We start from the raw sequence: 26990 nt of genomic DNA on the forward strand, positions 1-26990 counted from the left end.
ATTTTCAGCTTTGGATAGTATAGGAAAAGTTTAACAGCCCTGTGATGTCTGTTTTGCTGACTGTGCTGCTGTTCAGAAGATTTCACCCCTTTTTGTCCCTGTAATAATTGGATTTTGAAAATTTTGGCTTGTTGTAGAAAAAAATGATGATAAAGCCTCAGTGGAAACACCTTTTCCCCTTGATAACTCTTTCAGGAGTGAATTTCCCTTCCAAGGGATAGGTTTCCTCATTTCCTGTTGTCTCGCCCCATTTTTAACTGTGAGTAGTTTGCAAGCCAGATTTTTGTAACTCATGGACTGCCTGTATTTCTTCCTTGGTTTGGCAAAAGAAAGCATTTCATTTGGGAATACCAGGTTGTCTCTCAGTTCCTCGAAACCTGTGTCAAGAATTAAACTGCCTGCTCAGATTCTGTTATTAAGGTTATGGGGAAAGGACTGACCTCTTTGACACCTGTAGTCCTGTTTAATTCATGGAGCATGTTTAATGAAGGCAGTTAAACATTTCAGCCAGCTGTTCACCTTCCATATTGTTCTTCTTGGGATAATTCTGCACAGAGAATAGTTTTGACCTCCTGCCCTGTTTGTGCCATTCATTTTGGTATGAAGATTTGTATAGAAGGAGGGATCTCACTTAAGGAAGCTGGACATAGCTGGGTCAGTGAGGAATGTGCCCTTGGAAAACAAGATAGATAATGAGAAAACAAAATAAAAATGTTATTTCCTAGTTTGGATTTAGATTTGCCATCACTGTATCACTGAAATATATTTTCATTTTGGTCATCTCAGTTCTATGGAAACTGCCATTATTCAGTAATCTATTTTGGCTTTCCTCTGTCATGATCTCCTAGATTCTTCTGCCATTCTGATGATGGCAATTCAACGAAGGGCGTATCTCCTAATTTATATATTTTAACCTGATTTTGTACAACCTACACATAAGCTATTGTGTTATTATGCCATCACTGACTATCAATTTTCTTATCAATCAAAATTCTTGATGTATCAGATGGCTTTAAAGCAGAGTTCAGAAAGCTGCTTTCTTGGAAACTCTAGTCCAGTACGGCCTGAAAAAGGTCATTCCAAGTTCTGCTCTAAAGCCTGTTCATCTGTTTTGTTTTCACACAGAAACTTAAAATCCGTAATAAGATCAAAGAAAGGGATAAAATATGACATTTAGAGAGAGCAGCATACAACACTGCATTTGGCTTTTCTTTTTATCTGTACTCTTCCTTCTTTTCACCAGCATTGTCCTCTGGACCTTGACATATTCTCCTTCAAAATGTAAGATTTCCAGGGATGGACATGGCCAACTCAGCCCTCTGTATAAAGGCCAATAATATTGATGAAAATTACTACTACTACTACTACTACTAACAACAACAACAACAACAACAACAACAACTTTGTTTTTGTACCCCGCCTCCATCTCCCCAAAGGGACTCGAGGTGGCTAACATGGGGCCAAGCCCAGGTAATTACAACAGAATGCAATAAAATACATATATAACTATTTTACTACAGATTGGTGCAGATGGGAAAATTACTAGGCAAAACATTCTCAAGCTGCAAACATTGCCTGCCATTCTGTCTTGGTTTGATAACAATATATTATGTCAAAGAAACAACAACATATTTGTTACATTCTACTATGATTTAGGCTACACATTATTTCATGGGATTAAGCCTCACTGATCTCAATTGGATTTACAACATGCATGGGATTGCATTGTTTGTGTTGCATTGAATTGTGGCAAATCAAATTGGTCCTTAAGAGAAATATGGACCTTGCTAAATAGCAAGCAATCTTGGCCAATTCTGGAAAACGTAATCCAAAAAATAACTTTTCCAAATGTTATCGACCAAGCTGTCTGGGGATTTTGGAAGTTGTTCTTTAAAGACTAACTTCTTTAAACCCCATCGTTTCATCTCTAATCCCTAGTAATGAGAAGATTAAGAGCCATCCTCATATTATAAAGTGTTAGGTGCAAACTGAGACATCGTAACTCCCCATGGCATCAATGGGCTGCGAATAGAGGTCATGTTAAAAACAAAATCCTGCATGCAAAGTGTTCTCAGCAAGAAGTGAACTGGCACATCATGGAGGGTAGCTACACAAAACATTTCCCCCTTGAAGTACTAGTTTGGTGCATGGTGAGATTTGTTGTTTACATAAAGAAATCTTTAGAAATGTGACTCACAGTCTTACCCTGCCTTTTGCCTAGAATTCAAATTTCACAGGCTAACATCTCATTCTGCATAATGTGTACATCTGTTCTACGTTTTTATTTATTGGTTTGTTTATTTATTTACGGTACTTCTACCCCGCTTTTCTCATCCCCGGAGAGGACTCAAGGCAGCTTTCCACATCGGCAGCTATTTGATGCCTTTAAAAACAGAGTACAACAAAATAAACATTTAAAATGGAATTATAAAAACAATTAACAACACTAGAAACATTTTAAAACAATAACATCACAATTAATCACGTGACCCACATCTGTAGTCTGGGCCATTCCAATAGTCAATTGCACATCAATTGCATACATTGTTGCATTTTCTCAGTTCAAATACTTCAAGCTTGTTTCAATTTCTTAGAGTCACTGATTCTATCTACCTGGTATATAATGAAAAAGCATACTAAAGCAACTACTTTTTAATCAATAATTATTATTTTCATTTAAAATCCTACAGACTCATCAGAACTTAATAGTAAATTAAAATTGTGGCATGATCCATTTTAGCACATTTGTTACTCACTTCTTATGCATGGGCTCATTTGTCCTAGATTAAATCTTTAACATCATGTTTCTTCTTTTTTGATTGGGTGAAAATGCCATAAATTGGTGCTATGAGGCTGAAAGTAGAATGAAGTATTATTTGCAATTGGCATGAGGTCAATGTTGGAATTTTGGAAAAGCTAACGAAACTATCTTTGGGCACAGCTGCTAAAGTTTGGGAAACTATGGTGAATAAAAAGTTACTGATTTGAAGCCTGGTGGAGGGGAAATGGATTCATTTCAAGCAGAATGGCTTCCTTGAATTGGTGCTATGAATAAGCCTGATACACTGAAGATTTTGGAGAGATAACCTTTACAAGTTAAAAGGGCATTGTTAGAGAAATTTGTACCCATAAAGAAAGAAAACATAATGAAAGAAAACCGAGCACTTACAGGCAAACAATAAATTGTTGATTTCTATTTGCTTAATTGTTGATCTCTACTTGTAAGTCCCCCAATGGCACAGCAGATTAAACCACTGAGTTGCTGAAATTGCTGACTGAAAGATAGCGGTGCGAATCCGGGGAGTGGGGTGAGCTCCCGCTATTAGGCCCAGCTTCTGCCAACCTAGCAATTCAAAAACATGCAAATGTGAGTAGATCAATAGGTACCAATTCAGTGGGAAGGTAACGGTGCTCCATGCAGTCATGCCAGCCACATGACCTTGGAGGTATCTACAGACAATGCTGGCTCCAACCCCCAGGGTTGTACATGACTAGACTTAATGTCAGGGTAAACCTTTACCTTTACTTGCTTAAAGATTATTTTGCAATTTACTCTCACCCAATGATAAGCACAGTGAGGTAAATGGCTCAAGTAGCAAAAACTGGGGTTACAGAATGGCCTTTCATTCCTCTTTCTTGGTGAGACAATGCTATCCATACCACATGGCCAGTTCTGCACCCTAAAATAGTTTACTAACCTTAGTTGTAATTTGCAACACTGTTCCAACATCAAACGGGACCATCAATGCTGAAATAAAATTCACTTCTAAGATCAGTTTCCACAGCTGGAATTTCAAGGGGTGAGTGCGATGCCAATTTGTTCTGTGCCATAGGCAGTAAAAACAGCATTGCATAAAATGTTATGGAATTTAAAGGCAAATTCCCTATTTCCATCATTCTAAAGTTAGATTTTGAGAGCCATATGTCGTTGTAATCTGAATCTGAGATGTAGAAAATTAGTCTTCTGTCCATCAAGAAAGTTTAGGTCAATTTTCATATAATTAACATTAAATACCTAGTGTAATTTGTTAGGGTTTTTTAGGAAGAAACTTTCTATGCAAGAACCCTTGGCCTCCCTTGAAAATACCATGGAAACTAATCTGAAACATACTCAAAATAATGATTTGATCAGAAATCAGCACCCTGACTGGATTCAAGCCTAAACCTGCCTTGGCAGAATTTTAAATGGTAGTCCCAAGCAATCTGTAGAAATCAATTCCAACATTTCATTCACTGTTATAAATGTTCTTCTTCTTGTAAAATCCTAATGTTCTGAATTTGTATTCTGCATGACATTCCTACTAATGGATTTTAACTGCCAACATGTGGAAAGAGTGAACAAGGCAAAGACCAGACGCATTCTGCTATCAAAATATCTGGGAAGCAGGGACCTGCTGAGAGAGCAAATGGCATGAAAGAGAAGCTGATAAAGTTAAAGGGGAGGGAAGGAGATGATCGTGTGGAATAGAAATCGGAAGAGTGAGGTTGCGAGGAGAGGAGTCAGGAAAACTGCAGCTTATGTATCAGCACCAAGGACAGAGGCACCGGGGAAGCAAATCTACAAGAGCTTGTGGAGATCTTCACAAAACCATCTGGAGATTGTACGGATATAGCAGTCGGGTCCAAAATATGCAAGGTGGTCTAAAGGATCCCCTAGAAAATTGTGATGCCACCGTCTTCACGTTGCCAGCAATTATGCATTTTGGGGTCCCCACAATTATTCTTTTTTTTTTTACAAAGTTGCTGAGTTCTCGGAAGTGTGTGGTTTCAGAGCCACATAATTCTAACTTGTTTTCTATGTTCCTTCGGAAGTGAATGAGAGTGACAAAGGTAAGCCACTGTTTTCCTTTTTTAAAGATTTTCTTCTAAGATTTTCTGCTTTTAACTTGAGGCTTCTGCAAATCTTTAAAAGCACGATAGCACCTGAAAGAAAACTCATATATATAAATGTCATACTATAGACTACAGCAGAGGAAAAAATATGTATTATTACTGGAGGACAGAGTGGTGAAAGCAGAAAACCAACTAGCATGTTCTTCTTGAAATTATTTTGCTGTTCTTAGTTAAGTGGAGATGGGTCGTTTCTCTCTCTGGACTCTCCACTTGGATGGAGATTATGAAAATGTATGTGCAGGAGAGTGACATTTTTCATTAGGGGATACTAAAGCTGCTATGAAAACTGGGGTAATTTGTCTTTGAACCCCTTAGTTTCAAAACAACTATATTTCTTTTATAGCACTGCATATTAAAACTGACAGTATCAACTGTCCTTGGAGATCATTATTATATTGAAAGCAGAATATTGTGCTTTAAGGCTGATACTGTTGAAATATAAATTTAGTGGATTTAAAACATGTATTGTGCTACTTGTTATGTTCACCAAGTTATATACGGACCACATCTATATGTAAATACCTATGTATAAATATGTAAATGGACACATTTGCAGCTTTTAGAAACTACTACAGTAATATGACTTAATGCCACTGAAAAGATTTTCTCCTTTTTTGGATACATTTTTACTTTAATTATTTCCAACAGAATTTCTCCTTAAACATCTGTCCTTGAAAAACATATAGGACAACCTAGAAAGAAGTGACCAAGAGAGGGGATCTTGAAAAGAATGAGGAAAAAGATAAAGCAAACTATGGATCATAAAACAAATAAAAGGAAGGTGGAAAAGATAACATGTTAGTTCTGACAAACTTACATAACACTACAAATGGTCTCAGAACTACTTTACTATAAATCATTAAGCTTTTGAGGTTCATGATTGAACTCAAGACTCTTATTATTCTTCTAAATCTTGCAACATTATTGATGAAGTAATAAAATAAATAAAATAACGGCGCTCCATGCAGTCATGCCGGTCACATGACCTTGGAGGTGTCTACGGACAACACTGGCTCTTCGGCTTAGAAATGGAGATGAGCACCAACCCCCAGAGTCGGTCATGACTGGACTTAATGTCAGGGGAAACCTTTACCTTTTTAAATAAAATAAAAAGCATTACTGGAATCATTTTGGATTCTTGGTGTCTTTTTTGGAACTTAACCCACAAACACAGGTATGTGCTTTTCTGCTCTTAGCTATGATTTTTCTTTTTGGAATCACTGTGTGGAAATTCTGCTGTATGGTTGACAAAATGATTACAGCTGTGATATTGAATACTTATTTCCAATGCCAAAGGTTCTTGCTATAAAGTGGATTTTGCAAATTGCTTTTTGGATTAAAAAATGTCACAGAACTGAAAAGCTGAAAATGTGGATGTGTAGACAAACAATGAGAATCACCTTAGAAGAATTTGGTATGAATACGTTCAGAAGAATTTAAATTGTGTGCTGTTACACACTGGTGCTTTGATAATCCATTTCAGACAAAGGACACAAATGTTGACTGGAATATTAGCATTGCTCCTTTCATTATCAGCTAGTTGTTTCAATACATGGAAAGGGAAAAAGCTTATGGCACTCTGATGACTCAACATCTCAAACAGAGCTCTCATATCAGCTCTATCAAGGTGAAGGTTTTTCAACTGTAGGATCATACATTTAGCTGTATTAACTGGTAGAATTTCAAGAGGTGCATTTCGGTGTTTCACCCAAATGTTAAAACATATTCCATTCAGTTTTGGAGAGTTTTTCTTCCTTTCCCTTTGTGTGAAACATTGTTGGTATTCATTAAAGAATGTCATTTACCATTATTTGTAGATTTCAAGTAATCCCTAAAATAACATGTAATGAAATTCGGTCCACAATTCTCTTTGAAAGGAAGACTGTAGTAAGATCTTAACAGCCATAAGGAATGCTGCCATCAGGCTTGTGGCCAAAAAAATATGTTGTTGTTTTTTTGGGGGGGGGAGGGGGTTGAAACATTTTTTATCTTTTTAACAAATCCTTGACCATTCTATATTTTTATATAGATGTAATTAAATCAAATTTATATTTTAGCTACTAAGTTTCAAGTCTAAAAATAAAATTGAAAATGAATACCACAGCTCCTGTTGGAAACACTTAAAAACAGTGTCAATACACAGAAATCAGGCTCCATCAATAAACTTCGATGGACACTCAAGAGTGCAAGTCCAGTCAGTTTTTCTTGCCCCATTGTGCTTCTTATGTGTGTTTTCAAACATTTAAGAGTTGAAAACAACTTTTCATTTTTAGCTGTTGCTACTGGTAATATTGCAGAAATCTGAAGAAGTTTCTTCACATTCAGAAAAAAAAAAACTGTCTATAACAGACAAGATTTGCTTCCAGTGCATTTCATGGCTTTTCTGTCAGTGCAACTAGTTGGCCAATATGCTATTCTAATTCCAATTAACTCACTTCAAACACTTTCTCTGCGTCAACTAGCGGCTCTTATCTTTATTTATATTACAACTGAATCACACTTACTCATTACAGAACAATGGTGATGGCTTACATTTATGCCAAACTCTTATCACCTCATTAACTCAGAGTCCAGCCTGCCAGTAGTTGCGCACTTGGCTTCTTCTTTGTTCTGCACGTTTGTTTACATTTTTGACATCCCAGTGGTTTAACTCATGCATTGCTGGCAGTATGGATTTTTATTTAACTCAAATAATCATATATATTCCTGTTGCATTAACATTAACATTTCCTGCAAGTGCAATTTTTTTCCATTTTCTACAAAACAGGTCAAACTCTTCTATTTATGTGTCAATATCTTGATGCATTCATTGTAAAGTTCTGTGCTCTTGTTCAAGTAGGATTTTAAATTGCCACAATTAATGGGAGGAACATTTGCAGTTCCTGTGACTTGTAAATCTTTCTTGAAGCTGACTGCAGAAAAAATCCAGAAATGGGATATACACATTTAGCCTATAATATTCCATTAGTGTTGGTGAAGTTGCCTGGATGTTGCTTTTACAAGTCAACCTTGAACAAATGCGAGGAATCCTAACTTCCTCAGCCATAGACTCCACCACTGATCTTACTGTGTCAAATATCTCCTGAAATTCTTTCACAGATTCTGTGCACATCTCCCTGGCTTTTTCTAAGAGACTTTTATGTTGCGCAGCAAGCGAATCTTAGCCACGTCCCATTCACAAGACATACAGACAAGAGTAGAAATGAACAGAAAAATCTTTACTCTTAATAGCAGAGATAAAACACAAACTTGCAATGTTGTATACAAAACAAGCAGTGCAAGAAACCTTACATAGTCTTTGTAAGTAACACAAAATAAGACATCTTCATCTTAAATCAAATGAGAAAGCAAAACATAAACCTTGAGCAAACAGCTGTTCCACCATAGCCTCTTTTAGAGCAGCACAACAGCTTCTCTCTTACCTGCTCCTCAGAGCAGAGCCTTTAAGTATAGATCTCCTCAAAGAAAAAACTCTCCAGAACTGTATTCTAAAAACCCATACAGTTATACCCTATTGGGTGAGGTCCAAGATTGCTGGTTGACCTACATTGACAGCTGCACCTAGTAATTACCATCATAAGGTTTTTCTTCAACACACATACAGTTGGTCCTGCTACAACTTACTGTAATATGTTACCATGTTGCAGACTACAGAAAATGTAGTCTGCAACTACTCTTTGTAATGTTTTGCTAAGCTGAAGTCTTTGCTAAGGCTGGATTTAGTGAGTGAGCACCGCAGTGGATGTAGACAGCCATTGGATAAGTCTGTGATATAATTGCCTGTGCACCACTGATATGACCACTCATATTAGCAGCTCCATCATAACCCGGCCCACACAAGTATTGCAAGTTTAGCCCAATTTGTCCAGTGTTTTCAAAATAATGCCTGCAAGTCCTCCACCTGTCATCTCACTTATCTTCACAAAGCCTATAAAACTTTTTCTTATTCCTCCAGCTTCGACATCAACTTACCTTAAAGAGAGTGATAACTGTTCTGAGGAACTCACATCCAAGGTTTCATCTGCCAAAACAAAGATGCAGCACTGCATCTTTCAACAACTTTTTGAGCACCTTGGAGCCCCCGGTGGCACAGAGTGTTAAACCACTGAGCTGCTGAACTTGCTGTTTGAAAGATCAGTGGTTCAAATCCGGGGAGTGGAGTGAGCTCCTGCTGTTAGCCCCAGCTTCTGCCAACCTAGCAGTTTGGAAACATGCAAATGTGAGTAGATCAATAGGTATGGCTCCAATGGGAAGGTAATGGCGCTCCATGCAGTCATACCGGCCACATGACTTTGGAGGTGTCTACGGACTGCTGATCTGGCACAAGATCTAAACAAGGCCCTGAAATTACCATCATTATGCAAAAGTTCTTCACAGGTAATAGATCCTGAATTATTGCTTCTTCTTAAAGCCAGTTCTTGTCAGCCACAAAGGACAATAGTTTTCACAATTGGCATATTTCTTTCTGTTTTCTTCTGCTTTCTTCTTATTTTCTTTATCATGACAACAGGTTACATCAAGACATTTTCCACTGTGAATGAGCAAGGAATTTTTAGCCAAGCACAAATTGTTCTGATGGTACTCTGGTTTTTGGTGTCTATTGAAGACTTCTATTGCATATTTCCATTGCACAAATGGTTTAGCAATCAATGCATCAAGCTTCTGATGACCACCTTTACCCCTACTTCTCCTCCAAACACCACACAATACTAAACAGAGTGCACTTACAGAGTACTTACAGTACTTACAGAGTAGTGCAGTACTTACAGAGTAGGCTAACCAGGGAAATCTGTTGAAAACTTATGTGCCTCTTTTTATCCACAGGAAATACACATACTGGCAATGAAATCTGTGGATTTTGCACTAATTGAGTAAAATTTTACTTGGTCATAATAATAACTAGAAAAATAACTCCACTTTTGTATGCCGCCTCCATCTCCCCAACGGAGATTTGGAGCGGCTCACACGGGGGCAAGCCCAATACAATAACATAATATCGTAAAATCAACAGTTAAGACATCAAAGAATGCATTTAAAAAACAAATTAACAAGTCATGATTTAAAATAAACATAATTAAAATATTAAAAAAAACCATCAGAGACGTTAAAAGGTCCAATATAGGACAACAGTCTGGATGACAGTCAAACCGATGAAGGGAGTGTCTATTACAGAATAGAACATACATCAAATAGACATGACAAACAGGGAAGATAAATCTGAATTGAAATCAACCTATAAAGTCACAGGGCAAATTCCAATGTGGATATGGGCCAGGTTATAATGGACTTGTCTACTCAAAAGCACAACGGAACAGCCATTGCAATTAATTGCTTCCAGAAGACAGTGAGGGTCGGAGCTAACCTAATCTCCCTGGGGAGGGAATTCCAGAGCCAGGGAGCCACCACAGAGAAGGCCCATTCTTGTTCATATAAAGTCCAAAGTTCATATAAAGTCCAAACTTGTTCCATGGTTTCTTTGGCAGGGCTTGGATTAGATCAGTGGTTGTCAGGTCCCTGGCTGCTGGACACCAATAACCTTATACAGAGGCCAGTCTCTATCTAATATCTTTATTAAAGAAATATATAAAATCAATAAAAACAAGTGAAGAATATAGTTCAGAAGCAGACCTTTCAAATGAGGTCAAATATAGTCCAAAAATGTATTGTCCAATAAATGATATTAGAGTTCAAAGTTTTAATCCACTTGACCGAAACACACACTTTGCCAAGCAATAGTGTGGGGAAATAACAGAGTCTTAGAGTCCAATGAAGCTTGACAACAAGGCTGGAAATAAACTTGATTCTTGACTAGGTCCGTGACTGGAGACAAGGCAAAACATGAAGCATGAAGCAGGGTCCGTGGTAAAACCGCGAGGCAGGGCAAGGCTTGAAGCTTGATCCGGGAAGCAAGGAACTGGGGTACGAAGTCCACACACGATCTCTCTCCTGAAGGTGATCAATTGACTCCGCAAAGAATCCCTCGCGCCAAACACCTATATTGGGTCTCGTTTTCCCGCCAACAGAACTCTTTCCCTAGAGAACGAGAAGCGAAACCCAACTCTGTCCAGATGTGTGACTCCTTAGAATTTCCCAAGGGAAGCAGGCCTAATCAGCTTGATGTTTGGCAGCTATGCGTAAACTCCTCCGTTGGGCTTCTCTGACTCCCCTTTCTCTAGAATAAGATTCCTTCCTGGGAAACGGAGGGGAGTTCTGCCCAAGGCCTGTTTGGCTGAATTCTTGAGGGCAAACATCAACATCCTGCAGGTGAAGGGACTCCGGCTCTTGCTGAACCGGCGAAAACCCCATGTTTTCCTCTTCGTCTGCCACAATAGTACTAGGAACAGGACTACAAGGCCCATGAGTCATCACAGTGGTTCTCAATCTGTGGGTCCCCATGTGTTTTGGCCTACAACTCCCAGAAATCCCAACCAGTTTACTAGCTGTTAGGATTTCTAGGAGTTGAAGGACAAAATATCTGGGGACCCAGAGGTTGAGAACTAATGAATTAGATGAACGAGTGGTAGACGCCTCCGTTTCCACCGTTTCCTCAGTTTTCATCTGCAGTCTAGATGTGCATGTTCTGGGATCTTTATCTGTACCAGCTGCTGTAATGGTTCTCAACCTGTTGCCTTCTTGGCCTTCAATATTTGCCCTTTAATAATAATAATAATAATAATAATAAGAAGAAGAAGAAGAAGAAGAAGTTTATTGACACCCCGCCTCTATCTCCCCCGAAGGGGACTTGGGGCGGCTCACAGATAATATCAGATAAAAACAGTGACAATAAACAATACATCAGTATACAAAAACATTCACAAATTATAAAATTTATACATTAACCTATAAAAATAAAAACACACTTAATCAAACACGGAATTAAAAACAGCGAAGTTGAGTAACAGACTAGCTAAAATGCACTTTGTTATAATTTGTACTTTTTTGTCATGAAGTCAGAAACGTTCAGTCGCTTTGACAGATGTTAGGCATCTTCTGGAGTCAGGTGAAAGAAAGGAAACACTAATAGCAACTAACAGGGCTTTAAGTGTCAGAACAGCAACTCAAGCTAGCAGACAAATGCACAGTAAGACAGATGTGTTTGGAATGACTCCCAACTGCTTTCATACCTTCCTTTTTACCCCAGTAAGAGGAGCAAGAAGGCATACGTAAGAGAGAGCTCTGAAAGGGGGGAGAACAAGAAAACAGTGACAAATTACTTTCAGGTGTTTTTAAAAATAATATTTCAAAAACGATTAGAGTTAATTAATTACATAGGGTAAAAAACAAATGAAACTGCGTAATGAAATCTATAATTGTTAACCTGTAAGCCCCCCCCCCTTCCCCCATCTGCAGGCTTGGCTGCCATCATGAAGAGCTCCCATGTAGAGTTCTTTTATGTCGAAGGGACATGCCAGGAAACAAGCAGCTCTGTGTTTTGTGAGCTTTATTATACAAAAGACTCTGACATGTTTTTTATAGCACTCATTTGCCTGCAATATTCTCTGGTCCCTGTGTAGTACTCTATCTTTCACTGGTAGAATTAGTGGGAATACTACCTGTGCCTCCAAACATTCAGTTTCCTGAAGCAGCAGAAATTTCTGGAGTTGGTGAAAATCTCTCTCCACATAACTACATTATTTTACTGTTGTCAGATTGAATATGCAGGCCCTGAAGAAGACCAATCAGTAACATAAAGGCCGAAACTCATTGGACTTTGTATAAAACAGGATAACCCCCAAAACCTGCCTAAAGAATAAAATACAAGTATCAATAAGCACATGAAGATGTGTTTCTTCTTCTGCCTGTGTATACCTAGAATATATCTACTTGCTGCATTGATATTCCCTCACTCACTTTGTCTGCCCTTTTTATTTAGATGTCTAAATAATCAACTGAAGTTTTATACTTCTGTGTCCGTGACTTGAATGCACTGTACAGCAGCAGTATAAGATCTTGCAATTCACCAGGTGCTGCTTTACTCCATCTCCCATCATCCTCTACCCTCCTTCTCTTAAGTCTAAAATCAGCTATTCCTATCATCAGGCTGACTCTCAGAAATCAGAGAGATCTGTCACTTCTGTCCATTCTTCAGCACAATGAGAATGCATCACACCTCTGGATTTCAATCTTACATCACAGATCTGTCAACTCCCCTTCAATAAGATGACTTGTTAAGCTGAAATATGGCTGGCAGAAACTTGTAGATTCCACCAATCTGCATTTGATGGATTTTCCTTATCTCTAAACTATAGTCACAATGCTATATTATTGGTCACTCACTCACCCTGTCTTGAACATCTGATATCTCGCACACCGTGAGCTTAATTATGTCAGTATTCATAGTTATTCGGAACTGCACTGCACCATCCCATTTGTTATGGACAAAATAACAAGTAGCCTCTGGACTTTAAAATAAAAACAATAAAATAAAAACAATTGAAGGCTACACAAAGTGTTCTCCATACGTAAGGGAGAAAGTTACTTTAGGATTACGTCAGTTCCCAAAATCCCCAGTGCCAATTTGGGAGCGATAACCCCGAAGGCACCAGATCCTATCTAATCACAAAAGACAAGAAGGGCCAGTCCTGACTAGCACTTGCAAGGGAAACCACCAGGGAATACCAGCTGTTGTAAGGCCTTCTCAGTGGCTGCTCCCACACTTTCAAAATCCCTCTCCAGAGAGTTAGGAGCATTCCTTCCTTGCTCTTTTGTCCATAGGAAAATGAAAAATTCCCAGTTCAATTAGGGTTTTATAAATGGACTACAAGGAACATTTAATGGTATGTCATTTTATTGATATTATTTTAAATACTCTGTCCTAAACAATTTTGACTCTCTCCACCCCATCCCACCTTAACAGCTCTCTCTATATATATATAAAACTGATGTTTTTAATGTTTTTAATCCATATTACTTTTAATAAGATGGTTTGGAACCCAATGGAAAATTGGATACGAATGAATTGTTATTATCACTGTAGAACAGAAACTTGCGCTGTGTTGTATTTTTAAAGTAAATTTACGGCCACTGTGGTGGAGTGATTTGAGGACTCATCAGATTATGTAGCTTTGCATTCTTGCTCACTCAGGCAACTCACATTCTGTCTGCTTCAGACGAGAACCATAGCAAACACTTCTCTGAATAAATGTTCTAATAAAAAAACTTCTGATAGCCCTGTCTTAGGTTTCCATGAATTGGGAATGATTCAAAGGCTCACAGCAACTCAACAGTCTGTTTTAATGACCTAGTGTGATCGAGATATCTCAGTTGCATGTGCTCTGAATGCAATGCTAGCAGGTCCTTTCCACATCCCTGGAATGAGTCAGGGTCCCATCTAGATTGTGCAGGTTGATCAGGACAAATTGCATTGTGCATCCCAAGTAAAAAAAAATGCCTCATTTCTGCTTCATAGAAGTGCCACTGAATACTTGTCCTGAGTTTCCAGTGAGGCAGCTGATTTTGTGAAATTATCTACAAGCTAACTTACTAAGGATAGAAGCTTAATATCACTGCGAAAGGTCTCACCAAAAGTAAATGGAGCCTATTCAGAAAATGATCAGGAGTTGATTGGGAACAGTAAAAGACTTCAGGCACCCTGGAGTGTACCTCCTGCTGCACACTACTTCGGGATGGGATTTTATTCAGTGAGTTCAACGGTGCAGGAACCGAGCCTATTTATTTCCTTAGAAATTGCTCGACATTTGTGAGGATATTAATCACTGAGTACCACTAACTACAGTTTTGTGGAAGTTTGAACTGAACTTCCCACAGGAAGCAGTAGCAGCAGCAATCAATTCAGTCCAGAAATAAGTCTGACTCTATAGTAATCAGAACAGTTTGAGAAGTAGGTTTCTCTAGAACCATGATGGGGCTAAATGTATATACTGAAAAGTTTTTGCTACAGAAAAGGGTCATGCTTGTAAGAGAAATACTAATAAGTAGGCGGCACTTCTGACCCACATCATCAAACCCGTTTTAGTATCTTTCATCTCCATCTACATGGTTTTTGTAAAGCTAATGAGTCTGAGTTGCTCATAAAATCACTGCCACTTTCTTAGTGTTACAATAAATATAGTACATAACCCACTCTTCAGTTTTTGTTAGGCTTGCAATTAGTCTCAGAAGAGACAAACATCCCTTCCACACAGCTTTATAAAATCCACATTGAACTAGATTATATGGCAGTGTGGACTCAGATAACCCAGTTCAAAGCAGATATTGTTCATTATCTACCTTGATATTCTGAGTTACATGGCTGTGTGGAAGGGCCCAAAGATACTTGAGAGGGGTATGACAAATTAATTCACCCTTTTTGTTGCTATTATTGTTGTGTGCCTTCAAGCCATTTCTAACTTATGCCAAGAAAACACCATGATACATTGACCTTAACAGTAGTATAAGGTTAATGTATTTATTATTTATTTATTTATTTATTACATGCATTTATACCCCGCCCTTCTCCCCGAGGGGACTCAGAGCGGCTTACATTCTGCCACGAGGGCCAGCAACAAGTATACTATAAAACAAAACAATTAAAACATGATAAAAAATATACAAAAATTAAAACGCTGCAAGGCAGCAATATTGCACCATCCTCAGTCATTCAATACTGCTACAATTACAGATTTGTGACCCGATTACATCAGCCAATGAGCTTATTCGCTGAATGCCTGGGCGCAGAGCCAAGTTTTTAGTTTTCTTCTAAATCCCAGGAGGGATGGGGTTTGCCGGATATCGCTGGGGAGGGAGTTCCACAGCCAAGGAGCCACCACCGAGAAGGTGTTTTCAAGGTGTATCATGGTGTTTCTTGGCAAAACATTTTCAGAAGAGGTTTGCCCTTGCTTTCCTCTAAAACTAGAAGAATGTGACTTGCCCAAGGTCACCTAGTTGATTTCCATGGTGGAGCAGGGACTCAAACCCTTGCTTTCAGAGTTGTAGTCTAACACTCAAACCACTGTATCACACAGGTTCTGTGTCATCCTTGCTAATCAAAAGGCCCTAACAGCCTTCACTCTACTGCATCATTACTGAGGACTTTGGCTCCCAGAACTCCTGGCCATTGGACAAGCTGGTTAGGTCTTCTGGGGGTTGGAGGCCCAAACATCTGGAGGGCCACAGGTTGTGCAGGCCTGGTCTAAAACAAAGAGCGAAGCATACAACACTTGTTTTCACTCACTTTCCCCTAATTTCCTTCTCCTACAAAAGAGGTCCCAAGATACTCTAAATGTGGCAGCAATGACAGTTCTTCATAGATGGTTTGTGGGCAATCTGGTGTGACAAGACACATTGGAAATATAACCTGCAAACGTATATTTGGCAATGACTGTGTCCAAACTTTTCATGTTACCTATGTGCCTTCCAGTGCCTGGGATCCTTCCTGAAAACAGAGTTAGAACAAGAGATTGTCTTGCTTGATGCGGAATAGTAAATGGTGCTCCTCACTCACCCTACTCAACATGTCCAATCCCCAAACCAATCATGTTACTTTAGCCCATAAGGCAGAAAATGAGGCACAAACATTTCTACAAGATCCCTTTGCATATTGATACAGACCAGCCCTGCTATAACTTTCAGCAAATGAGATGGTAGCTGCCTCACTATGTGTAACTGCAGGGCTGGCCCTGCTTGAAAATATTCAACAACTATCACTTTCCTCCAGGCTCAATTTCTTTGCCACACAATAAATTATAACAGATTAGATGCACCCATGTATGTGTCTGGCCTGAGCAATTCTTATTGGTTCTTCTTTTACCAAAGAACCGAGTAATTCTTGTAGTTTGGAAAAATATTGACTCAAAAACCCAGGTAAAAATATTATTGTAAGCACTACTCCATGTACTGCCCATAAAATGCACATCAAGTCTCACTGTCTCTTTCTCTTTCCAGGTTTCCATTCTCAAAATGAAATCCTTCAGCAGAATCAGTAGCTATCCCAATTCAACATTATCAGCCTCACTTTGGCAAGATAACTCCACAGGACCTGGATTGCCACAATCTCCTGCCTACTATGCCCTCAGTTATTGTGTCTTGATCCTGGCCATAGTTTTTGGGAATGTTCTTGTTTGCCTGGCAGTTTTGAGGGAACGCAGTTTGCAAACTACCACCAATTACCTCGTGGTCAGCCTGGCAGTAGCTGATCTGCTTGTGGCCATTTTAGTGATGCCATGGGTTGTGTACCTTGAGGTGAGTAGCTTAGCCAATCCTGGGACATCAGTTTTGTAACATTTATACATGAGGGAAAGTTTCTCAGAATTTGCTACCAGCCATTTAGAATAAAACAAAGCAGTAAATTGTAAGTGCTATTGTGTATATTGTTTCTCTTTCTTCCACTATAATCTGCATTGTTTTTTTCTTCCTTCACCTTTAAATTAGGGGACGGTTATATCATAAAGTATCCTTGGAGATCATACAACTGGTACCACATTGGTTTAAAAGTGAATAATCTCTGGGAACTAACTTTATGATACATGAAGCCCCTGCTTATCAGACTTGTGCAGGACTGGAACAATGTAAAAAGGGTAACTGGTTGAAAAGTGCAAATGGAGTGTTTTAGCTTGGAAGTGCATTTTTGGGAATTGAAATGTGTAAAAAACAGTTTACCAGCTGTTAGGATTTCTGGGAGTTGAAGGCCAAAACACCTGGGCACCCACAGGTTGAGAACCACTGATCTATCACTTTGAATCTGGTCTAAAGCTAGAGAGGTTTTGCACACATTCAAGAGTGGAGGGAACCACTCTTTCTGTTGAGAAGCCTTTCAAGCAGACACAAGTGAGCCTTTTAAGCAAAAAGAACTTATAAAAAACTGATGTCTTGCCAAATTAATTTGATTTGTCTGTAATTTGCAAGCACTGAAAGAGCAAGTTGTTAAAAAGCAAGGCATTTAAAAGTGAGAGAATCCTGAATGTGTAACTGGTTAATGGGGATAAAAGCTTGTTGTTGTTAACTGCCATTAAGTCAACTTTGACTTATAGCAACTTCTTTGAATGGGAGACCTCCAAGTTACTCCATCATCAGATCTTGCATATTCAGAGTTGTGGCTCCCTAGATTGAGTCTAGACATCTAGAATGTTGTCTTCCTCTTTCCCTTCACCCTTGTAATATCCAAACATGACTATCTATTCTAATGAGTCATGTCTTCTCATGATATGTCCAAGGTATGACAATTTCATTGAGTTCTCTGTTTTTCGTGAGAGCTCAAGCTTGATTCATGCTAGGACCATTTACAAGTCTTTTGAGCTGTCCATGGTATCTGTAGAACTCTTTTTTAGCATCACATTTCAAATGAATCGATTTTCTTTCTGTCAGCTTTCTTCACTGTCCAGCTTTCACAGCCATGCATAGAAATCCAAACTCTAACTACACGAATTATTCTGATTTGGTATTTAATTGTATATCTTTGTACATCTGTCTGTCTGTCTAATACATCTTTCATAGCTGCCCTTTAAACCAATGGTTCTCAACCTGTGGGTCCCCAGATGTTTTGGCCTTCAACTCCCAGAAATCCTAACAGCTGGTAAACTGGCTGGGATTTCTGGGAGTTGTAGGCCAAAACATCTGGGGAACCTCAGTTTGAGAACCACTGCTTTAAATTCTTAAACTTTCATTTCTTGGCTACAGGTTCTATTCTAGTTAATGACTAAAGCATACACTGCATATCTCATTTTGCATCAACAATACTTCAGTAAGAAATTCTGATTTCCATGTGATGAATTAGAGGCTTATGATAGAAATTTCTTTGTCTCCGTTAGTCGTACTCAAAGTAGTTTCAGGATAACTTTATAATTTTATGCTGTCTCAGAGTAATGCAGCTGTCTTTGAATAAGTAATTCCATATAGTGATTTTTGAACCACCACTTTACAAATAATGACGTATTATCCAATTGTGTCCTGTAAATGCATTTTTTAATATTTTAGATATGGGTGCTATCTTTTAAAGAATAAGCACACAAAGAGACAGCTCATGGCCCAAGCAGGGAAGGGGTCATCTTGCATTCCCATTAGGGGGTGAGGGACCTCCCCTCTCTGCTCAGACCATTCTGCCAAGGTCAAATAAGACAATCACAATAATAGAACTGAACTGGGCACTTGCCTTTTACAAATGGATGTGTTTCTCACTGAGGCAAAGCCACTATTTTTTATCATGTCAGAAGCGAATTGAGAACATGCTTCACGTCGCTTCTGATGTGAGAGAATCAGCCGTCTAGAAAGATGTTGCCCAGGGGATGCCTGGATGTGTTACCATACTTCTGGGAGGTTTGAGACTCCCTTCCAATTTGAGGCACAGCTACTGATGCCAACTCTTTTAACATGGTTTCCCAACTAATTGGTTGGAAAGTTCTCCAATTTTCCAAAAGACTACCCAAATAACATTGTCCCACAATGTGTTTCTACAACTCCTATTTGGTTTTCATTGACAAATGGACAAAAATTGCAGACCACCACTCATAAAATAGCAGGTTATCCTTATTCACTCCTCAAACCCCAACTTATCCTGCAAAAAAAACAAACCCACAAAAAATACTCTTACCAGAAATAAAGTGAGTTTCAGTTGTGATATTCGGTGACAACATTGAACTCCATACATACCTGACATAAAGTTTCCTTGACATAAAGTTAACCCTGAGTTTGACAGGAGGAATAAAGACAAAACCTTTTGAAAGTATGAGACCCCATCCTCATAAATTTACAACTGTGTCTGTACTTGGATCAAACCTATCAATAGGATGAAGACAAAAAAATTTACTGATGTTTGTGGCATTTTTCTTCATCTGCATCTGTGAAACCAAATGTAACCTTAGTCAAACTTAAAAGATGTATAGTCCTGATAGACCGTACTTACTGTGAAACTGAGGATTAAATATTCATAGCATGTCATCACAGATCAAAAGTAAGAAATGAAAATATTACACTGTAGACTCAATTATGCTCTCACAATGAAACTGGCAATATGCAGAATCATTTTACAAAGAGATTCTGCTCATGGAATATTTAATAGCCAAAAAAGCAGAACAGGTACAGAAGGGTAAGTTTACACAAGATGAGGGAACAGTAAGGGAAGTAACTAAGTCAGAGATAATACAAGTCTGATCTTATTTAAGACCAACAATATTTTGCAATCTAAAGCATCTTTCATCTTAAGAACTCAAAGCAATATGTAGTCATGAATGAGTTCACCAGGTCTTCTTAGACATCACACTGGCAACTAAGGTCCACATAGTTAAAGCAATGGTATTCCCAATAGTAACCTATGGATGCGAGAGCTGGACCACAAGGACGGCTGAGCGAAGGAAGATAGATGCTTTTGAACTGTGGTGTTGGAGGAAAATTCTGAGAGTGCCTTGGATCGCAAGAAGATCCAACCAGTCCATACTCCAAGAAATAATGCCCGGCTGCTCACTGGAGGGAAGGATATTAGAGGCAAAGATGAAGTACTTTGGCCACATCATGAGAAGACAGGAAAGCTTGGAAAAGATCATGATGTTGGGGAAAATGGAAGGAAAAAAAGGAGCCGACCAAGAGCAAGATGGATGGATGGTATCCTTCAAGTGACCTTGAAGGTTCTGGGGGTGGCCACGGCTGACAGGGAACTCTGGCGTGGGCTGGTCCATGAGGTCACTAAGAGTCAGAAGCGACTGAATGAATAAAGAACAACACCAGATCTTGCATAATTTGCAAATGAAATATTAATTTTAAAAACCCTACCTCTTTAATGCCAGATATTTAGTAATAGCATTCACATCAGGAGTTTACGTTTCAACTAGCAACATACTCAGAGTCAGTAACTCAAGTCAGAAAACTGGTCTGAATACCAGAAAGAATCCAGAACAAACATTGGTGCTCAGAAGATTTTGTTAAAAAGCCAAGCATATTGACATTTCTGAAAGATTGATATGAGATACTGTGTTCAAGAAGTTCAATTAAGAACGGAAATTTTATGTTTTCCTCTCACATAATCCCACAGCTGCTATTAAATGTGGGAGTTCTATAGAAATCCCTCCCTTTCCATCAATTGTAGGGGTTCGTTTGGGAAATCCCAGAGCCATGGCCAATTGTGGGGTTTCTGTTCCTTAACCTACCAAATGTGAAAACTTCCATGGTGCTTGTTGCAGTTATCAAAAATTGAGATTTTTTTTTCTGATCTTCAAATCTGTCTCCAGTGTAAGGACTTATTCCTATCTCACTTATGTGACACCAACTATGGGGAGCATTTAAATACCCTCAAGGTTCATATCAGGATGTATACAACTTCCATCCCCAAAGGACACATTCCTCTTTGTTCAAAGAAGGAATTCACCAGGTTTAAAAAAATTGGCTGAATTATTTTTTAATTTACATCCGTATACAATCTTAAATTGAAAGCAACTCCAGTAAAGCCAGTACAATTACAGCCAGCTGGAATCAGATTAGAGACTTAATGTATTTTTCATTATCTGAGCTGTTATTGCTTTCATTGTGTGTAATGATTTATTTCCATGAAAATGTGTTTGGACTATAGAAAAATAACACAGCTACATCTCCTTCTAATGCAGATTCCTTTGATTCACTGGACCCTCATTTCAAATCACTCCAGGAAGCAATTATTGATGCATGGTCACAATGTACAAAATGCCTGATTCATCATTGGGCATGCAACAATATATGCACAAGACAGAAATTCAAAAACACTGTCTAGGAGGGTCACTTTTTCTGCAGTAGTAAAAAAGAAATCTATCTAAATACTGAGATTCATTTGTTTTCAATTATATGAAGAACCTTGCAAAATTACCTCTGAGTATTCCTTTTCTGCTGAACTGAGCTGCTGAACTTGCTGACCGAAAGGTCGGCAGTGTGAATCTGGGGAGCAGAGTGAGCTCCTGCAGTTAGCCCCAGCTTCTGCCAAACTAGGAGTTCGAAAACATGCAATGTGGGTAGATTAATAGGTACCGCTCTGGGAGGAAGGTAACGGCTCTCCATGCAGTCATGCTGGCCACGTCACCTTGGAGGTGTCTATGGACACATTTAAAAGCCCTGATTCTTCAGCTTAGAAATGGAGATGAGCACCAACCCCCAAAGTTGGACTCGACTAGACTTAATGTCAGGGGAAACCCTTTACCTTTAACTATTCCTTTCCTGAGAAAACCCTATGAAATTCATGGGGTCATTGTAAGTTGACAGGCAACTTGAAGGAAACACACACACTTATATAAATCTTTCAATCAGCTTTAATCTGTTGTGTTACTTTTTTAAAGGATCACAACTCAGTAGTGCATATTTTCCTTTGCTTTTTTAAAAAGCAAACTTAATAGATTGCTTGTTTTGCCTTGACTGTCTTTCTCAGAAGAAAGGTGGAATGTAGATGTCATAATAAACAAATAAAACATTTCTCATATACTGCATTAAAAGGAAAAAGGAGTGTAGGGGATGTAAGTAATTTTAATTAATAAATTGAAACTCCACAAGCTGTTTCTCCATCTATCTATTTGAGTGTAGGGATGAAAAGTAAGTTTGTGTTGGGTTGCTGTGAGTTTTCCGGACTGTATGGCCATGTTCCATAAACATTCTCTTCTGACTTTTCACCCACATCTATGGCAGGCATCCTCAGAGGTTGTGAGGTCTGTTGGAAACTAACCAAGGGAGGTTTATATATCTGTGGAAAGTTCCACAGGGTGGAAGAAAGAACTCTTGTCTGTTTGAGGCAAGTGTGAATGTTTTAACTGATCACCTTGATTAGCATAGCCTTGCAGCTTCAAAGCTTGGCTGCTTCCTGCCTGAGGGAATCCTTTGTTAGGAGGTGTTAGCTGGTCCTGATTGTTTCATTTCTGGAATTCCTCTGTTTTTGAGTGTTGTTCCTCATTTACTGTCCTGATTTCAGAGGGTTTTTTTAATACTGGTAGCCAGATTTTGTTCATTTTCATAATAATAATAATAATAATAATAATAATAATAATAATAATAATAACTTTATTTTTATACCCCACCCCATCTCCCCGAAGGGACTCAGGGCGGCTTACATGGGGCCTAGCCCGATAAAACAATCAAATATCAATGATACAACAATAAAACAATTATACCAATAAAACCTCAATTATCAGTAAAACAATCAATAAAATCGACATGAAGCATACAATATTAAAACAGGAGACTAATTCATAAAACCCAGTACAGAATGTGCCGGAATGGGGAAGGTATTTCACGGTTGAAATGGACAATAAAGTGCAAAATAACATTGGCAACACCTCAAGAATGGGGCTATTATAAAATGGGCAGATAGATCAGTCCAACAACAAATTAAGTGTCAAAGGCCTTTTGGAAGAGCCAGGTTTTTAAGCTCCTTCGGAAGGAGAGGAGGGTAGGGGCCTGCCTGATCTCTCTAGGAAGCGGTTTTCATGGTTTCCTCCTTTCTGTTGAAATTGTCCACATGCTTGTGGATTTCAATGGCTTCTCTGTGTAGTCTGGCATGGTGGTGGTTAGAGTGTTCCAGCATTTCTGTGTTCTCAAATAATATTCTGTGTCCAGGTTGGTTCATCAAGTGCTCTGCTATGGTTGACTTCTTCAGTTGAGTTAGCCTTTCGCATTCCTTAGTTCATGTTTGGGCAATGCTGTGTTTGGTGGTCCCTACGTAAACTTGTCTACAGCTGCATGGTATACGGTAAACTCCTGCAGAGGTGAGAGGATCCCTCTTGTCCTTCGCTGAATGTAGCATTTGTTGGATTTTCTTAGTGTGTCTGTAGATAGTTTTTAGGTTGTGTTGCTTCATCAGCTTACCTATTTGGTCAGTGGTTCCCTTGATGTATGGTAAGAACACTTTTCCTCTGGGTGAATCTTTGTCTTTACTCTTGTGGCTGGTTCTTGGTATTGCAGCTCTTCTGATGTCTGTGGTGGAGAATCCATTGGCCTGTAGAGCCCAGTTTAGGTGGTTCAGTTCCCCTTGGAGGATGTGGGGTTTGCAGATTCTTTTTGCATGGCCTGCCAGAGCTTTAATTGTGCTTTTTTAAAAACTTGGGTGATGGTTGAAGTTTCTATGTAGGTATCTATCCATGTGTGTAGGTTTTCTGTAAACTGTGTGGCCCAATTGTTTATTGGGTTTGCAGATGACTAGGACATCTAGAAATGACAGTTTTCCTTCATTTTTGTTTTCCATTGTGAACTGGATATTTGGGTGGATGTTGTTGAGGTGGTCCAGGAACTTGTTGGGTTCTTCTTCTCCATGGCTCCAAATGGTGAAGGTGTCATCCACATATCTGAACCATATAGTGGACCTTTTCGTTGCTGTTTTCAGGGCTTGTTTTTTGAAGTGTTCCATGTAGACATTTGCTATATATCCTTTGTACATTTGCTTGGCAGCAATTGAACCTGAAACTTATTACTATTTTAAAAAGTTATATAGTCTGATAAACTCCCTTCTCAGATATATGTGGGAGGAAATGAACACCATGAGGAGCAAATAATAGAAGAGCTTTGGAAGGAGTCAGAAATGCATTGGCCAAGAGCCTACATCTGTATACAGGGTATAATGGAGTTGCATGAAAATAGTAGCAACACTAAGTATCATTAAAAGGCAGAATTAGGAGAATTATTTGTGAAAATTGGAGGAAAGAATATCAACAATTGAAGCTATGCAGGTGATACGGTACTACTAATAGAAAATAGTGAAGATTTAGAAAGGTTACTGTTGGATGTTAAGGATGAAAATGCAATAGCAGAGTTTTAGTTTAATATTAGGTATATAAAATTATGACAATAGGTGATTGAGATCATTTTAACATGAGTGGGGAAAATATCAAAAGAATTAAAGATTTCCTATGCCTCAGCTCAAGTATTTTAACCAAAGTGAGATTGTAGTTAAGAAATCAGACAACTAGGATTTGGAGGGCAGCTATAGAGGAACTAGGTAAGATGCTCAAATGTAAAGATACTTAATTAAATACCAAAGTCAAAGCCATCTGTGCACCTTTGAGAAAGCTGGACAGTTTAAAAACTGGCAAGAAGAAAACCAATTCATTCCAAATGTGATGCTGGACAAGAGTTCTACAAATACCATGGACTGCTAAAATGTCAAATGAATGGGTCTTAATACAAATTAAGACTAAACTGAAGCTGTCATACTTTGGACATATCATGAAATGAAGTGATCATTTGAAAAAGATGATAGTCCTTGATTAAGTGGAAGGCAGTAGGAAAAGAAGGAAATTATGCAGATGGATTAATTCTATCAAGGAAGCCACAGCCATAAATTTGCAAGACCTCAACATGACAGTTAATGCCCAGAGCTTTTGGAGGCCTTGTTTTCACAGTGTTGCCATAAACTGAAATTGATTTAATAGTAAATAGCAACAACAAATTGCAACACTGCCTAATAAATGAATTGCAATATTGCACAATTAAATATATGTGCTTTAATGTAACATGATAGGCAGAGAGAGAGGGGGGGAGGGGAATTGAAAAGCCTATCATATTAAAACACCATTAATTCTAAGATAGCATGAAAACTATTTTACAAAATAACAATAACAAAACAACAGCAAACCACCAAGATCTTTCTGCACAACTAATTAAGAATCAAATGCTTATTTAATTAAAAATATATTTACCTCCCATGGAAAAAGGAGATCATACAGATTGCTAGCCTAGTTTCCTGCAAAAGAGAATTCCATATTCTGGGAGCAATCACTGAAAAAACCCTCTTTCATGCTCTCACCAAAGTGGTCTGAGATGGTGGTGAAAAAATCTTCTCGAAACATCTATGACAGTGGAGGACTTACTCTGTAGGGCCTTATAGGTCATAGCCAGTACTTTGAATTGCACTGAGAAATCAAGAAGCTATTTCCACAAAGGAGTAATATGCTTCCAAAAATGCTACCAAACAAATGTGGTAACATTAACAGAGAATTTGTCATCTCTATGCAGGTATCCTTTGCGCGTACACAGTGAGCAGAGTGCGATGGTTCTGGCTAATTCTGAAGCAACCAAACACTTTATGGAAATAGTCATTTTATGGGATCTCTCACATTTGGTTTGTCATGGCATTCTCTTGAACAGCAATGACAGCTGCCAGCCATTCCTAGCCACAGCAACACAGACAACTCAAGGTCATACACTAGAATCAGAGGGTTGGATTCAGGCTTAATGATGCCTAAAATCAACCGTTGTCTAACCTAAGTCCCATTGATTTTAGTGGGCTTGTGCGAACCATGACTAATTCCAAACTATAGAACAGCTGTGCAGTTTTCATCCTGTTTGCCACATTTACTAATCCTTCCTAATATCTTACCATTTATTCTACATCAGTGGTTCTCAAGATGTTTTGGCCTTCAACTCCCAGAAATCCTAACAGCTGGTAAACTGGCTGGGATTTCTGGGAGTTGTAGGCCAAAACACCTGGGGACCCACAGGCTGAGAACCACTGGTCTACATGATGAACGTACCTTGAGAGATAGACAACCAACAGCACTAAGGATATTGTGAAGTTCCTAGAAGAGTCATATGGTGCTCTAGTTTTGTCAGCAGAGAAGGATTCAGATCAGCTCTAACCCATTAAGACAATCAACTCTGTACATTACCTCATGTTAGCCTTGCTAATTCTTCGCCTGGAATGTATAGCAGTATCTGGACTTTGAACATTCAAAATAGGAGTGCAAAGTTATTAACTTGAGTAGGCAATTGCTAGGAAGGTGAGCATATTTGATTTGTTATTCATTTCTAAACAAAAAATTTGCTCAGTGTTGCCTTATTTGAAAGAGTAGTTTTTATTCTATTACATAAATTCCCATAAGACAGCACTTAACCATCATAGCTTGATGGAGAAAATGAATTGATTTACAGAGGTATAGATTCTACAGCCTGTTTTCCCACTCAATATGTTTATCTATTCAATATGTTTATATTTATATATGTTTATGGAACCCCCAATGGCACAGGGGGTAAAACCACTGAGGTGCTAAACTTGCTGACTGAAAGGTCAGCGGTTCGAACCTGAGGAGTGGGGTGAGCTCCCGCTGTTAACCCCAGCTTCTGCCAACCTAGCAGTTTGAAAACATGCAAATGTGAGTAGATCAATAGGTACCACTTCGGCAGGAAAGTAATGGCACTCTATGCAGTCACGCCAGCCACATGACCTTGGA

The 26990-nt window shown here is 38.7% G+C and overlaps 1 protein-coding gene and 1 long non-coding RNA gene across 7 annotated transcripts in view; one reads left to right on the forward strand and one right to left on the reverse strand.

The window, feature by feature from the left end:
* drd3 (dopamine receptor D3) overlaps window positions 1-26990 on the forward strand; it is a 62891-nt gene that overhangs the window by 15470 nt on the left and 20431 nt on the right. For 3 of the 4 annotated variants that reach the window (XM_062974757.1, XM_062974755.1, XM_003219143.4), the window contains 3 exons: window positions 1244-1470; window positions 4334-4830; window positions 16777-17073. In XM_062974757.1, coding sequence (XP_062830827.1) covers window positions 4816-4830; window positions 16777-17073 — 312 coding nt within the window. In that variant the 5' untranslated portion in view covers window positions 1244-1470; window positions 4334-4815. Of the gene's footprint in view, window positions 1-1243; window positions 1471-4333; window positions 4831-8415; window positions 9271-16776; window positions 17074-26990 lie in introns of those variants that run through there. The other variant, XM_062974756.1, reaches the window with a different exon arrangement.
* LOC103278411 (uncharacterized) lies at window positions 458-8398 on the reverse strand. 3 transcript variants are annotated; one of them, XR_506026.2, is made up of 5 exons: window positions 8316-8398; window positions 3170-3343; window positions 2757-2853; window positions 2206-2383; window positions 458-672 (listed from the first exon to the last, which is right to left on the reverse strand). It is a non-coding gene; the product is annotated as an uncharacterized LOC103278411 (long non-coding RNA). The 3 variants fall into 3 exon arrangements; XR_010004101.1 differs by having other exon boundaries at window positions 2198-2383; XR_010004102.1 differs by having other exon boundaries at window positions 2198-2383; window positions 8254-8389.

Source organism: Anolis carolinensis, chromosome 3 (genome assembly GCF_035594765.1).
Source record: "Anolis carolinensis isolate JA03-04 chromosome 3, rAnoCar3.1.pri, whole genome shotgun sequence".
Taxonomy (NCBI): domain Eukaryota; kingdom Metazoa; phylum Chordata; class Lepidosauria; order Squamata; family Dactyloidae; genus Anolis; species Anolis carolinensis.